The sequence below is a fragment of the Ammospiza caudacuta genome, chromosome 18 (assembly GCF_027887145.1).
Source record: "Ammospiza caudacuta isolate bAmmCau1 chromosome 18, bAmmCau1.pri, whole genome shotgun sequence".
In the NCBI taxonomy this organism is placed as follows: Eukaryota; Metazoa; Chordata; class Aves; order Passeriformes; family Passerellidae; genus Ammospiza; species Ammospiza caudacuta.
In genome coordinates, this window is record NC_080610.1 from 3,385,038 (window position 1) to 3,400,581 (window position 15,544).

A 15,544-nucleotide genomic window follows, 5' to 3' on the forward strand; every position below is an offset into this window, starting at 1 on the left:
GATCAGGGAGGGCAAACAGCCCCTCTGGGCACCCCAAACCCTTTTTCCCTCACGGAGGGGCACAAAGAGCCCCGAGGGAGCGGGGCCAGCGGGGCCTGGAGCGCTCCCGGTGCCGCGGGAGCCCCGGAGGGATCCCGGCACTGCAGCTGCGCCTCCCGTTAATCCCGGCACCGCCAACTGCGGCAGCCGCGCTCCCAGCAGCTTTCCCGAAGAAAAAAAGAACAGCAAAGAAGCCTCGGCTCCCCTCGTAGTGCTGTGAATTTTTATTAAAACAGGAGAAAACAGTTATTCCTTCGGAGTACAACAGTCCAGGGAATGGGAAAGCGGCTGTGCCAGGCCACAGCCATCCGAGCTGCAGCCACGTGCGGGGAATGATCCGGGGTTAAATAAACAGCGGTGGGATGGGGGTTACTCCACACTGAGCCTCTGGGGGGCTGTGGGGAGGAGGAATTGGGGGTCCCGAGGGGATGTGAGGGATCCCCGGGGCAGCACCGGCTCTGGAAGAGGATTCCAGCCGGGAGGGGCCCAGGGTTTGGGACGGAGACAGGAAGGGAAGGTCAAGGCATCCCTGTTCCCCCCATGGGGGGTCAGAGCAAGGCACCCGCGATGGGACAGGCGGGACAGGCAGCCCGGGCCCAGCCCGGGACAGCGGCACTCCCGGGGGATCCGAGGGGCTGGGACACCCCGGGAGAGCCCGGCCCGGAGCCCCGGGATCCCCCAGCCTGGAGCCGCCCGGGTTTGTCACAGTTTGCAGGAACAGTAAGGTTTCATTTGGTTGGCACTAGCTGTTCTCCCGCTCCCTGCTCCCAGCAGGGAGGAGGAGGAGGAGGAGCCCTTCCTCCCACCTCCTCTCCCCAGGGGAGCAGCCCAGCATCCCCCCAGCCCCAGGTCCCTCTCCTCCCGCTCCCTGCTCCTCTCCCGCCCCAGCGCGGCGTTCCTGATTTACAGCACTCCACTGGAACATGCTCGGGATCCTAATGGAGCTCCCAGCTCCGTGCGGGGCTCCGGGGCCGGCCCGAGGGATTCCACACCGGCACCGGGGGCTCCAGGGCGGGCCCGAGGGATTCCACACCGGCACCGGGGGCTCCGGAGCCGGCCCGAGGGATTCCACACCGGCACCGGGAGTTCCAGGGCCGGCCCGAGGGATTCCAGACCGGCACCGGGGGCTCTGGGCTGGCACACCGAGCTCCAGAGCCCAGAGAAGCCAACCCCGAGGGGTGCCCACCCCTCCCAGGGAGACCCTCGGGCACACTCTCTGCTGGCTGCCAGGGTGGGCAGGCACGGCCACAGCCCCGACCCCGGCTCCAGGGAAAAGCCTGGAGGGCCGAGCCTGGAAGCAATGCTAGAAAAATAAGGACTAAAAGCTGGAAAACCCAGGAAAACAAAGTGTCAGGAGGAGGATGAACGGCTGCAAAGCTAGAGACCATCACAGAGTCCGTGGGCAGCCGGCCCCGAGGCGCGGGTGTGCACACGGGGCTGGAGCGGCGGCGGCTCCGGGGCGATGCCGGCTCCGGTCGGGGCCCGGCGGGCGGAGCAGCTGCGGTGCCAGCGGTTCCTCCCTAGAGCTCCTCGAAGAACGCCACCCGGGACTTGGTGCTCTGCAGGGTGAGCTGCAAGAGAGCAGAGCAGGATCAGGGGGCAGCCCCAGCTCGCACAGCGCTCCCAGCAGGGAGCTGTGCCCGGATCCCTCGGGAAACACCGGGAATGTGGAAACCCGGGGGTGCAGAAGCCGGGGGTCGTGCAGCCCCCACCACAGCAAGCACAGCCCGAGGGAAAGCGGGGACAGAGATTCCATCAAGGTCACTGGCACGGCTGAGGCTTCCAGGATTGGAATACAGGGGAGGCTGATCCAAGGAGCCAGTGCTGGGGCCCCTGACAAGGAGGACATAGAGGGGTCTTGGGAAGCTGGAGGAGAAACACCTCAGTGAGCTGAGGGAGAACCCACTACTCCAACAGCCACCAGACACGTGTCCCCTCTGTCCCCAAACAGGGCCCATCCTCTCCATGCTCGCATCCAGCCCCATCCCACCACGTGTGGTCCATGCAGCCCCCCTGGGATCTCACCCCACCCCACTCCATCCACCCTGCCACAGGACAGAGCTGGAGAGCCCTCACTGCCAGGGCTGTCCTTGCAGGCTCTGCAGGACCCAGAAACCCTCGGGAACCCTTGGGAACCCTTGGAATCCCTTCCACATCCATCCCACAAACAACACCCCACGGAGCACCCTGAGCCCGCTTGCTGAGGGGCCAAAGAGGATAAAAGAATCCTCAGTGGTGGGGAAGAAATCCCAGGATTTACAGGCAGCCACCCAATGGAGTGCAGCAGCACAAGCGCCACCTTCCAGCAGCTGCTGGATCACCAGGAGTTTGCCAGAGCACGGGCTAATTGCCAGGGCTCTGTTTCAGCTGGATTAAGCACGGTGCCTTCCTGGGAATGCCGGTTTTGCTGGAACAGGAGCCCTGGGATCACCTTTCAGTGAGTTAAACCCCTCAATGGAGCAGTCAGGCGCTTTCCCCCCCGTCCCTGCTTCTCCCCCATGGCTCTTCCTCAGTAATTCCCTCTCAGCTCTAATGCCAGTCAGAAAAAATAATCTGTATTGCAGAGGAAATTTCTACAGGGGCTTAATAATCTTTTTTGGCAGCAGCTTCTGGGCCAGGGCTGGCTCTGCTCCTCCTCAGCATCCCCTCCAGAGCTGGCTGGAAGGTGGGTGAGGTGGGACAGGGATTCTGTGTGACACAGGCAGTGTTTTTCCTCTCTAAGGCTGGAGAGGGACAATAAAAAGGAGCAGAGAGCCCCAGGCTGCTGCCAGACCCACTGCTGGGGCCACCTGACAGAAACCCCGTTCCTGGAAGTGTTCCAGGGCCTAAAGGGTCCAAAACAGCTGGAGAAGGACTTGGGACAAGGCCTGGAGCAACGGGGTAAGGGGGAATGGCTCCCAGTGCCAGAGGGCAGGGCTGGATGGGATATTGGGAATTGGGAATTGTTCCCTGGCAGGGTGGGCAGGCCCTGGCACAGGGTGCCCATCCTGGATCCCTGGCAGTGCCCAAGGCCAGGCTGGACACTGGGACAGTGGGAGGTGTCCCTGCCATGGCAGGGGGTGCATTAAGATGAGCTTGAAGGACCCTCCCAACACAAACCATTCCATGATTCCATGATCTACCTGCCATCCAGCTCCTTCCCAAGGCTGTGCCTCCAAATCCATCCCCTTGCAGCCTGGCTGGGGAACCAGAGCCTGGCACCCCCCCAGCCCACAGGAGCTCCCTCTCTCCCAGCACAGTGAAGGGAGTTCCCTGTGGATCACCCTGGCAAAGCTGCAGCTGCTGATGGAGCACAGGAGGATGTTCCCCTCAGGCTTACCAAGGAATCCAACTGTTCCAAGCCTGGCTCTCTGCCTGTAGCTGCACACTGCTCTCCATTAACCCCCCACGTGTTTTGGGGGTCCTGGGGTACCCCCAAGGATGGCCTGAGCCCAAATCTGTGCCTGCCTCAGGCTGGAGGTTTGGAAGCAGGAGGAGGCAGAGCTCTGGAGCATCCAGCACAGGCACAGGGGGCAGGGAGAGATGCAGCCCTGCTCCTCTGCTTTCATCCACAACATCCAAAGGCTCCTAGAGAGCCTCAGTGGAACCTTTTTAACCCATCCAGGGAATGTGAGGCATGGGAAAAGCAGCCATACAGGGAGTCAGAGCAAAAGTGGGTCTGGAGGAGATGGGACCCCATGGAGAGGAGGGAGCACAGAGTTCCCAAGAGGGCTGCTGTGCCCTGTGGGTCACTGGCTCCCAGCAGTGCCCAGATTTTGCCACCTGAAAGGCAAACACCACAGGGATTCCTCCTGGCAGGGTGTCCAGAGCAGCTGGGGTGCCCCTGGATCCCTGGCAGTGCCCAAGGACGGGGCTTGGAGCAACCTGGGACAGTGGAAGGTGTCCCTGCCCATAGCAGGGGTGGGACAGGAGAAGTTTTAAGATCCCTTCCAGTGAGGACCAGGACCAGGACCAGGATCAGGGCTGCCCAGCAGCTCCAGGCAGCTGCCTCCTCACATCTGACTACTCCAGAACCACCCAAGAGGAAACCAGGGCTGCTCCTCACTGCACCTGACTCTCCACTGCCCATGCCAGGAGGGAAAACTCCCCTCAGCCCTTTTTGCTTCTTCTGTTGCTGTTTGCCTCATTGTGGAGCACAGGCAGGGCTATCCTTGGGAGCACCACACACACCAGTCCCAGGGATGCATTGGGGGAGCTCTGGGGCCATCCTGACTCATCCCAGGAGGTGCCTTGGGAGCCGGTGGGCACAGGGGGCTCTCTGCAGGGAAACCCCACTCCCTCAACTGCTCTTCCTTTCTTTTCTGCACTGGGATGTGAAAGCAAAGGGGAGAGCACCACCCTGTGCTGGCCTCTCCATCATCTGTTGGGGGGGAAGCCTCCAATACCTCCAAAATCTCTCTGCAGTCTCCACATCCCCTTCTGGCCAGGCGAGCAGAAATAAATATCCCTCCCCGTAGCGTAACACTGTGCAGGGTGATTAAGAGGGAGTTACATCCTCGTCAGTGCGGAGAAAAGGAAAAAAAAAATTGATTTACAAGCAGTATTATGATAATCTCCTTCCTGCAGGAGGGAGGGTGGGCTCCCCATGCTCTACCAGAGCCATCAAGGAAAATTTAGAGGGAGAGAGAGGCAGCGCAATTAAGCGGCCTGAGCTCAGAATGAATCAAGATCTCAGGAAGGGGAGAGAGGGAAGAGTCCTGCTCCCTGCATTCCTGCACTGGGGCTCCTCTGAGCCTGCTGCTCCCCAGGGCTGCTGGGCTGATTTGATTTAGGCAACACAAACAAACCAAAGCAGCCCAGTAAGTGCTTGGTAGGCACAGGCAGTTTGGAGCAGGTAACCCAATAACTGCAGGCACAGCAAACCCAACCCAGGGAAACCCCCAAGGCTCCTGTGAGCCCCCAGAGTGGGGCAACAGGGAGGGGCTGCGACTCACACCAACTGCCCCCTGGTTTCCCCCGGCAGGGAGAGGTCTAAGATGTCTCATTTCCTTGCTGTTTCCTTGTTTACCCTGCAGTATGGCCAGGCTGGAGAAGAGGGGCATCTGTGCCACCCTCACCCTGTGTGATGCCAAGATGTTTTCCTGCTGCTGGGAAGATCTACAGTCCTTGCTAATCACCACCCAGTGCTCCACACACTAAATCCTCTTTACTCCCCACTGTCCCCATCCCTGCCCACTCCCCGGCCCCACCGGCCAGGTGGACCTCTCAATTCCCACTGTGTTACTTTTGAACCCAAAGCCTGTTTTCCTGTGATTCTTCCCATTTCCCTCCCTCTCCTCTCTGCCTCCCACGCTGCCGTTTATTCTCTCCCGAGCACAACTGTCCCCCAGCCCCCGACGCTTTGATGAGCCCATTTGAAAGGAGAAGATGACGCTCCATGTGAAGGAAACGCTTTTCAAAGGCTGCCACAGAAATAGCTGATAGGCCTGACGTTTCCTACTTTCCTCTTGCTCCTTGTAAACAAGGAAAAGAGGCTGCTGTGTCCCAGTTTAACTGCCTGGGAGTTTCACTTCCCAGCTCCGAGGAGAACCAGGAGGAAAAGGAGCCTGGAAGGGATGTGGTCTAGCACACGTGGGGGTGTGTGGGCAAGAGCCACGTGGGATGAGCCTCTGTCTCCTTCTGCATTTGGAAAATGTGTTCCCAGAGCTGCTCTGCCCACTGGGTGTCTCCTGGCTCCCACCTGCACCCAGCCAGGTGCCAGGCTGAGTGAGAAGCTGGCAGCCTCACTCATCCTTTCCAACTTCACAGCTCTCAAGGAAATGGGAAATGCTGGTGCTGCTGCTCCTGGGAAGTCCCTTGCTGGTGGTGTGCCTGTTCTGTCTTCCCCTTCCAGCTGGGGTTGGGTTACACAGCCCTGCAGGAGACTGAGGAGCCTCATCCCTGTCCCCCATGCACAGGGAAGGATGGCAGCTCTGTCCCACCAGGCTCTTTCCTTTTGTCCTGCCCAGAGCATTCCTTGTGCTGGTCCCTGCTCTCTGCAAGGGGCACATCCTCCTTCTCCCAGCAATCTACTGGGGCAGAACAGACCTGATCCAGGGAATCTGCACCTCCAGAAGGGTGAGATGAGGAAGGGAGCGGCCAGGAGGTGACAGGGACCCCACAGGAATTGTGAAGTCCTCAAGGGACACATTTCATTGATCCCTAGCACACTGCTCAACTGGTGCAGGTGGAAAATAGAGAAAGCATCTGCCCCAGTGCCAGCCTCCCCAAATCCTTCCACTTGTCCAGATGATGAAGGAGCCTTGTGACATGTGGGGGTGGCACATGCTGTCTGCATGATGAGACACTCAGGCAGCAGTGCCATCACCAGCCACCAGTGTCCTCACAAGGACACACCACAGCCAATCCCAAAGGTGGCAGGAGGGAAGGCAAGGCTGCAGAAATCCCTCTGGCTCTGCCCCACTCACCCTTCTGTGCTTTCAGCTGGGAGCTGTTCACTGGCTAAATCCAAAGGGGACCTTAAAACTCATCCAGTCCCACTCCCTGCTATGGGTAGGGACACCTTAGATTATACCAGGCTGCTCCCAGCCCCAGTGTGCAACTTGGCCTTGGACACATCCAGGGATCCAGGGGCAGCTGCAGCTGCTCTGGGCACCCTGTGCCAGGGCCTGCCCACCCTGCCAGGGAACAATTCCTGCCCAATATCCCATCCATCCCTGCCCTCTGGCAGTGAGAAGCCCCATCCAACCTGGCCTTGGACATTTCCAGGGATCCAGGGGCAGCCACAGCTTCAATCTGTGCTTACAGGGAAGAATTCCTCACCAATATCCCATCCATCCCTGCCCTCTGGCAGTGGGAGCCATTCCCTGTGTCCTGTCTCTCCATCCCTTGTCTCCAGTCCCTCTCCAGCTCTCCTTTAGGCACTAGGAGGGGCTCTAAGGTCCCCCTGGAGACTTCTCTTCTCCAGCCTGAACACCCCAGCTCAGATCTCCAAGTGTCTCCACAATGATCATTATCCAAGCCAAGGACAACACAGCACTGCATCCAGGATCAGAGCCAGGAAAGGAGCCAGCAGGATCCCCAGGGCCCCAAAAGTGATGCTCTGGGATGGAGCTCAAGCCCTGGAGAAGCTGCTCTCAGCCACGTGAGAGCCTGGCAGGAGAGGCTGAGGCTGCCTGTGGAAGGACCAGAGGCTCAAGCACAAAGCTGCTTGTCTGGGAACAGGCGTGGAGATTTGCTCCTTGCCTGGATACTTCAAAGGGCTTAAATCCCAGTAAATAAGCATGACTGTGCAAGAAGAAAGCAAGTGGAATCAAAGACCTGATTGTGTTTTAGCAGCCTGTCCTGGGAGCTTTCCTGCAGCGGAGGAGATGAGGAAGAAGTGGGTTTTTCACCCTTTACCACAGACTAAGTGACAAACCCTGCTGAATTGGAGCCAGCTGGAGCCACAGCACCAGCCCACGGCAGGGAGCTACGGAGAAGGGAGAGCAGCTTCCAGATGAGGTGTCTGTGCTGTGCCCACAGAGCTCATAAAAAGGGATTAGCATGTTAACCACGTAATTAAACATGAAAAACTTCGCAGGCACCTTCAAAGGCAGGCGCCAAACCCCAGAGGTCACACTGCAGCGCTCGCTGTGCAGATGCTTTAATTATGGGGGCTCCTCCTGGGCACTGCAGCTCTCCCAGCTGCTGGAAGAGTCTTCCCACAAACTGCCAGGGCTTCATTTCACCTCCTTGTGCTGCGGCCACAAGCGGATTTCACCCCAGATTTCACAGAGCTCTTCAAGGCAGGTGGGATGGGATAATGCATTTCATTCACAGCCAGTCTGTCTGAGATATCCAACACCTCCCCCAAGGTGGCCCAGACCTGCAGGGTCACCCCTTTTAGCCTCTTCCCCATGGAACTGTTTAACAATGAGAGCAGCCTGTTTTGGGAACACCTGCAGCTCCTCAGAGCTGGCACAAACCCCAAACTCCAGGGATTTACAGCCCCTGGAATGGCGGATGCAGTGAAGTACAGCACAGCCTTGTGCTGAGTTCTCCTGGGTAAAACAATCTCCTGCCTCTGCTCCTGAGCTCCAGAGGTGTTGGGGAATTGCTCTATCTTTTCCAAAAGCATTTCCCACCAGTTCTGCCATCTGAGTGTGGTGTCCCAGTACTTCACTGAGTGCCACCGACTCCAAGCTCCCAAAACCCTGTGGCTGTGCAAGAACTTTGCCCCAGGGCAGAGCAGGAAAGCTTCCCCAAACCCATCCTCCCGAAGGAGAGAGTGGATGCTCAGCACATCCAGCCTGCAGATTGAGGGCAAATCCTTGGAGGAAAGCAGGCTCCAGGAATAAGAGATGTGGCACTAACAGTGCAGGACCCCCTGGGCAGGAGGTGGTGAAGGACAGGCAGAGGCAGTGCAGGGAGAAGGACAACTCCTGTCCCCAGGTGTGCTGGTGACCTTCCCCTGGCACAGAGCCACCTGCAGACACCAGTTGTCCTCAATCCTCTGCTTTACCTTCCTGGGATGCTTCTACAACAGGCAGAGCATCCTCGTGCTGCTCGGCTCTGAGACGGAGCTGTGCATTTTTAGCCCGTTTTGACAGCGTTGGAAGCAGAGATTATTGGGTTTAGCTGTTTGTTTGGAGTATTTTTTTTAACATCCTGAATTTCTTTCTGCAACAATCAAGGGGGGGAAGGTGCTGGTTTACTTCATTAAAGGAATCTTCAAAGGCTGCCCTGCACCTCCGATAGATTCCCAACCACCGGTGCAAAAACAGGCGCGCTGAATTATTAAAGTGCCTCTACCTGAACACCCCCTCTGAGGTTGCCAGCACAATTTCTGCCAAGAAAGCTTCCCAGCACGGAGGATCAGGTGTAGGAACAAGTGCAGAGAGCTTGGGGGTGCTCCTGAGGGAGGGAGAGCCAGGCTGGATGGGTGACCACGGGCAGCCGGCGCCGCTGGAGTGCAGGCAAGCTCATGCACGGGTTAGTGCCACAGCCAGACCCCAGCACCCCAGGCAGAGTACCTTGGAATAACCTACTTGGAATTCTCAAATGCAGATAGGTCTTCTGCCCTGGGCTTGAGGCTAAACCAGCAAAATAAAACGAACAACAAATAATAACAATAATCCCCGTGTGTGTGATACGAGGGTAGGGGATCTGTGGGATCTTAGGGCTTGCCCGGAGCAACCAGCAGCTTCCAGGTGAGGCAGAGGGTTGGTGCCATTGAAGTATTGCTGCACTGATATCCCATTCCCAGTGCCCTATGTTTCCTTGCCTTCACTACAGCTAAGACAAAAGCCCTGCTGACCTCCCTGAGCAGAGCAGGCTGTAATTTCCCTCTGATGTCTCCACTAATAGTCTATTATTTGGGAACCTTTGCTCCATGCTGAGATGCAGCAGCCGGGCAGCCCCCGCTGCCTCCGGAAGGGAGGGGACAGGACAAGACTCCATCTTCAAAGGAGGCAAAGTGACAGCACTGTGACAAGCCCTGACAGACACGGTAATGATGGCCCAGCCACCCTCTTTAAGGGAGACAAATGGGACCATCAGCTCTCTATGAACTCCTCTCTGTCAGAAGTGAAAATTTAGCAGTTTTTGTTTAAACCAAGGGCTTGGAACACAGAGACAAATCCTTCCCAAACCTACTGGGAGCAGAAACGCCTCCAGATTCTACAATGACAAAAGGGGTTGTGAAGATTTTTATTTTCTCTGCTCTAGTGTGACAGGAACCTGAATAGCTCCAGGCCAGTACGGGGAAACTGGCGAGTGAGCCCCGCTAGATTCATTTTCCTGCCCCAATTCAGTGATCACAAACTCCCAGCCACCAAAGTCGGCAAGAACTGATATTTCCAAATCCTTTCAGACATAACTTTTGGCTGGGAGTAGTAAAGAGAGCAGAATTTGTTTTTCAAGCCTGCAGTTGTTACCACAGCCTGGATTTCCAAGTCCTTCCCGAGGACAGCTGCCAGCAGAAAGCCAGCCAGGAAAAGCCTTTGCAGGGAAAAAGCCTTTGCAGGTGAGTGGGGCTGACCACCACCATCCAAACCCATCATGGATGTGCCTCCAGCCCCTCGTTACAGAGACCAGCACTGAGGCAAAGGAAGAAGATGGGATGTAGAAGATTTTTGGCTCAATTTTTGGCTGAAGTTCCTCAGGTCAGCCCCACTGCAGGAGGCAGGTGGCTTCAGGGAGTAGAGGTCTCACACCCCCTGCCAGCAAAGGCTTTGCTGTTAGTGACTGAAGCTGCACTACAGGTTTCTCTAGAGAGATTAAAAGCGAGGAAGAGCTTTTGGCTTTTTCCACTGAGAGCTCCTAAGCCAGGAGTATTTCTGCCCTCATTATTCACCAGACAAGTTCAGTGTTCATACAGAACAGCTGCAATAGGCAGGGAGGGCTTTTCCTGTTCACTGGGGATGCAGAGCCCTTCCAACAACATCCTTGTACAGCTTTTAAGGTTCAGAAAGACCTTCAGCCCTGGAGACCCTCACATTCCTTCCCACAGCCCTGGAGAGACCAGGCTGGGTCAGGACACCAGGACCACCAGAAGCTGCAATTCTCCGATCAAAGCTAAGCAGCTGGGGAAGAAAGCCTAGATCCAACAATTTTATTACCAAAAGCAGGAAGATTTTAGGGTTCTTTTTAAAGAGTTTCATCAGGGGGGATACAAACTGGGGCCTTCTGATACCTTTTTAATAGTGTTGTGCTTGCTGTTGCCCCGGCTGGAGTTCTCGTTGTGCAAAATATCCAGAGCTGTCTCCCTCTCCTTGAGCTTCAGTGCCTCAATTTCTGTCTTCAGCTCATTGAGCTGCTCCTGCAGGTGCTTGCTCCTCTCCATGTACTCCACCCTAAAACACACACACACAGAACAGCCCTGGGTTAGCACTGACCAGCTGCACCTGCTGATGTGACACCTGATAACAGAATTATAACAGAAACAGCTTTTCTTCATTATTTTTAGCGTGTGGAACTGATGATATCAGTTTATAGCACACAGTGAGCTACTCAGAGCAATTATTTGTTCCTTATTAAAGGGGACCCAGACAGCCAACCCAGCAATAAAAGTGTAAGTTATATTATTATTATACAAAATTAAACCCAAGCTGGGTGGTATTTTTAAGTCTCCCATTTGCAAGTGAAGCTGACAGAGGTTTACACCACACAGTGGTTTAAGCAGCTACTCAGGAGAGCTCTACACCCCTGCACCCCTCCCCAAAGCTGCTCCACAACCCAAATCCACAAATCTTTCCATGAAGAAGGACCCTGATGTAGTGACTTGTTGTGTTTTAGAGGGATTCAGCTCATGAACTGTGTGGGAGCAAGTGCTGTCCCCAAAATATCAGGGATCTTGTAGACACAGAGCACCCCTGGCACAGAGAAAGTCTCCCAAAAAAAAAAAAAAGCAAGAAAGGGAAAAAACCAACCCCCAAAGCCAGCATTCCCAGGACTCGTCCTGAACTGCCTTCCACAAAGAAAAATCAACTGGAAAAATCACCCCATGAGTTTTGTAGCTATGATTAACCCCCTGAGCCAGGTCAGAGGGCCAGCAGGGTAACAGGAACCCTTTCCAGTGCCAAAATTTGTAGAGAGGTTTATCCCAGCACCCACAGAAACAGAACAGCCCCAGAGAAGACAGAAAAAGCATCCTATTGCTTTCAGCATTTGGCAGAGGCAGCTCTCCCTGCTCAGGAGAGCAGGATGACCTAGATAGCAACCTGGGTACAGAACCAGGAATTATCCTGTTATTTTCAGCTTCTATCTTTTTCCTTCTGGCTTTGGGAAAAGTTTTTAGAAGTTCTTAATCTGTCTCCAGGTCTGTGATTTCATACACAGGAAAGGGCACTGAGCAGAGGCAGAGCAAAGCAGCCTCTGGGATCCAGGGGTGTCAGGGCAGCCTCAGGAAGTTTTGGCCAGAGCAGGATGACAGAGCCATTGTGGCTTTGATCTATGACCCAATCGATGAACAAAGCACATCATTACTACAGAGATTAAAATCTGATCTGCTTTGATTTTTGCTCAATTGGTAATTTCGAAGGCTACACTTACACCCTCAGGAAAACACAAGATCAAAGCTCATAATCACATCCAAACTTGCTGGCGAACACTTTTTATCCAGGAACGTGACACAAATGCCAAGGAAAAGGGGTTAAAGCCCTAGAGCAGGACCTTAACACACCCCAGCTATCACCAGGGTCCCTGGACACCTGAAAAGCCTCAAGCTCAGGCCTCCAGCACTCAGCCTGCTGTTAACTCTTTCCAGCACCGCGGGCAGTGCCAGCCTGAGCAGGGCCAGGATTCCCACAGGGAGAGGAACTGCCTGGAGCAGGGCCCTGAGCTCACCTGGGAGCAGGTTGGTGACACCAGGTCCCCACCAGGGAAAGGCTCAGCCAGGACAAGCCCAGAACTGTTCAGGTTGGAAAAGCCCTCTGAGGTTAACAAGTCCAACCATTCCCCAGCACTGCCAAGGCCACCACTGCCCCATATCACCAAGTGCCACATCCACATGGGTGTTAAATCCCTCCAGGGATGGGGACTCCAACCCTGCTCTGGACAGCTGTGCCAGGGCTGGACAGGAAGATAATTTCCAGGAAGAAATTATCCCAAAATCCACCCTGAGCCTGCCCTGCCGTTCCCTCTGCTCCTGTCCCTGTTCCCTGGAGCACAGCCCGACCCCCCCGGCTGTCCCCTCCTGTCAGGAGCTGTGCAGAGCCACAAGGGCCCCCTGAGCCTCCTTTGCTCCAGGCTGAGCCCCTGCCCAGCTCCCTCAGCCTCTCCTGGGGCTCCAGCCCCTTCCCAGCTCCGTTCCCTGCCCTGGACACGCTCCAGCCCCTCCAGGTCTCTCCTGTCAGGAGGGTCCCAGAGCTGCCCCAGCCCTGGAGGTGCCCCAGCAGTGCCAGCTCAGGGCACGGGCACTGCCCTGCTCCTGCTGCCACCCCAGGGTGACACAGCCCAGCTGTCCTTGGCCTCTGGGCACACCTGGCTCATGTCCAGCATAAATCCCAGCCCAGCCTGGATTGGATGTGTGCCACATACTTCTCCTTCTCAATTTCCATGGACAGCCTCTTCATGTCTGTATCCTTGAAGTCGAAGGAGAGGCTCTCACTGATGAGGTTGTAGCTTGGCAGGTCAGTGGGCAGTGCTGTGGTACTCGAGTTCATGGACTGCTGAGGAGAGAGCACGAGTTAATCAATCTGGGCCACACAAGGGTCACTACAGCCAATGTTCTGCAATACTGACATAAAATCAGAGCAACACTTGAGCCCAGAGTCCTGAGCACAAGATCAGCCTGGACATCTCCTTGCTCCATTCCCAATGTGCTCCTCAGTCCAAAGCCATTGCTCCTCCAGGATTCTTTGCAGTCCTAAAAGAGGAGGCAAAACACCACCTGCCTTCAAAATCTATTGACAAGACTTGGTAAAATCAAGGCTTTATCACTGCTGTGTCACTTTAAGCTGCCTCTTGGGAGTCATCTGCCTGCTATTTAACATTCATTCAGGTTTATAAAGTTCAAGCTGTGAACAGGGACAATGCAAGACCCTGTGTGACAGCAGAGTCCTGCACTCCACAGCTCCCCAAAGCCTGAGCAAAGACCAATGTGACCCCAAGGATGCCATTCCAGCAAGGTCCATGGAAATGCACTGACACATTTTTATCTCTCAGTAATTTACAGCTCCAAAGGTTTAGAAACCACTTCTAGATTCAGCTGGAAACGGAGATAACACAGCAAATCACTCCTGCAACACCTGAGCAAGGATTTGGGACTTTCTTCTTCCTGCAAAATGCTTTGCTATCCCCCAGTGACACACACTGCCAGGCCCTTAGATTTTATCTTCTCCTTAAAAATGACCCTTCTTCCTCTCAGTCAAAAATTCTGTCCCACCTCTAACAAATGGGCTCATTAGGAGGAGAGGAAAAGCCTGCTGGAGTCATGGCTCTGCTCCTGCAGCACGCTGGATGAGGTGGCAAACAGGGCACACGTCAAGGGTGGCACAGCAGCATCAGATGGGGCTGAGTCACAACTCTGCCAGCCTGCTCAGCCCTGCTCTGGGGTCTGAGAAATCCAGCCTGGCATCCCCCACCTCCCTCCTGGATGCTCCTTCTTGCTTTTAGGGATTCCTGTAAGGAAAACAAAGTGCCCAAACCTGGAATGGCACTGCTGGGTACCTGTTCTAACAAATGAGAGTTTGAGCTTCCATTGGCTCTTTCTTTCTCCTATTTGGGGTACTCCAAGCACTGTTTTCAGCCAGCTCCTCTTCAGCAAGACCTGCAAGCACTGGGGTGACAGATTTACTCTGCACAATAACCTGCCTCTTCCCTCAACACCAGCCTGGAATTCACAAACAGCCAGGGCTCCTTCCCAGCTCGGACAAATCTGAGAGGGACAACATTTCATGGAGCAGCAAAGCTGGAACACAAACACCTCGTACAAGCATAAACAAGGAGGTGCCTCAAACTGCATTCGGCCTGGCTGGAGCCTTGCAGGTGAGTTAAGACCCACCTGACAAGGAAACCCAACTCCTTCCTCCCCCTTTGCTGCCAGCACGGAACAAAGCCACATTAATTCTGGAGCAGGCGCTGGAAGGGACAGCTCAGTACCTCAATTCCAGTCTCGAAGGAAAGGGGACAGGTCTGTCAAAGCACTTAACTGATTTAAATACTTGCATCCCATTGACATTCAAGTCCCTTCCCTGTAAGGCACACAGGCGTTCCCAAAGCCCTTCCCACGTGAGGTTCTCCTGTCCCTGCAGCACAGGGGAGCCAGGAGCATCCAAGCCAGCCCACTGGCCTTCAAACAACCTTTAGCTTGTTTTTTTTTTTCAGTACAAGCTTTGTTGGTTTTTGTTTTTAAAACTCCCAACAGCAGCAGTAAGAGTTGAGCAGGAATTTCAGTTGCTGCAGCCATTAAGGCCTGAGCCAATTCATCAGGATTGCTACAGCCACTGCTTCCCTCTCCTCCCTCGGCACTGCTCTGCCATGGAGCAAGGAAAAAATTGGTGGAGAAGTCAGAGAGCGGCAGGAGTGAGGAAGAGTATGGAAAAAGCAAAGAGTGAGCAGATTCAGGGCTCTCAAAGGTACAGGATTGATATTTGGAACAAAGCATTTAACAGAATCATGGAACGGTTTGGGTGGGAAGGGAGCTTAAAGCTCATCCTGTGCCACCCCTGCCATGGCAGGGACACCTTCCACATCCAAGGGTGCTCCCAGCCCCAGTGTCCAGCCTGGCCTTGGGCACTGCCAGGGATCCAGGATGGGCACCCTGTGCCAGGGCCTGCCCACCCTGCCAGGGAACAATTCCCAATTCCCAATATCCCCACCCATCCCTGCCCTCTGGCACTGGGAGCCATTCCCTGTGTCCTGTCCCTCCATCCCTTGTCCCCAGTCCCTCTCCAGCTCTCCTGGAGCCCCTTCAGGCCCTGCAAGGGGCTCTGAGCTCTCCCTGGAGCCTTCTCCTCTCCAGGTGAGCACCCCCAGCTCTCCCAGCCTGGCTCCAGCCCTTGCAGCATCTCTGGTGCCTCCTCTGGACTGGCTCCAGCAGCTCCAGGTTCCTCCTGTGCTGGGACCCCAGATCTGGAGGCAG

At 55.5% G+C, this 15,544-nt stretch overlaps 1 protein-coding gene across 2 annotated transcripts in view; it reads right to left on the reverse strand.

The window, feature by feature from the left end:
* Positions 1-261: 261 nt before the first annotated feature.
* The window catches only part of NF2 (NF2, moesin-ezrin-radixin like (MERLIN) tumor suppressor), a 47,950-nt gene continuing 32,667 nt past the window's right edge, over positions 262-15,544 (reverse strand). The window contains exons 14-16 of one of the 2 annotated variants that reach the window (XM_058816975.1): positions 13,000-13,127; positions 10,655-10,814; positions 262-1,610 (exon numbers count right to left, since the gene is read on the reverse strand). In XM_058816975.1, the coding sequence (XP_058672958.1) occupies positions 1,560-1,610; positions 10,655-10,814; positions 13,000-13,127 (339 nt within the window). In that variant the 3' untranslated portion in view covers positions 262-1,559. Of the gene's footprint in view, positions 1,611-10,654; positions 10,815-12,999; positions 13,131-15,544 lie in introns of both variants that reach the window. The other variant, XM_058816974.1, reaches the window with a different exon arrangement.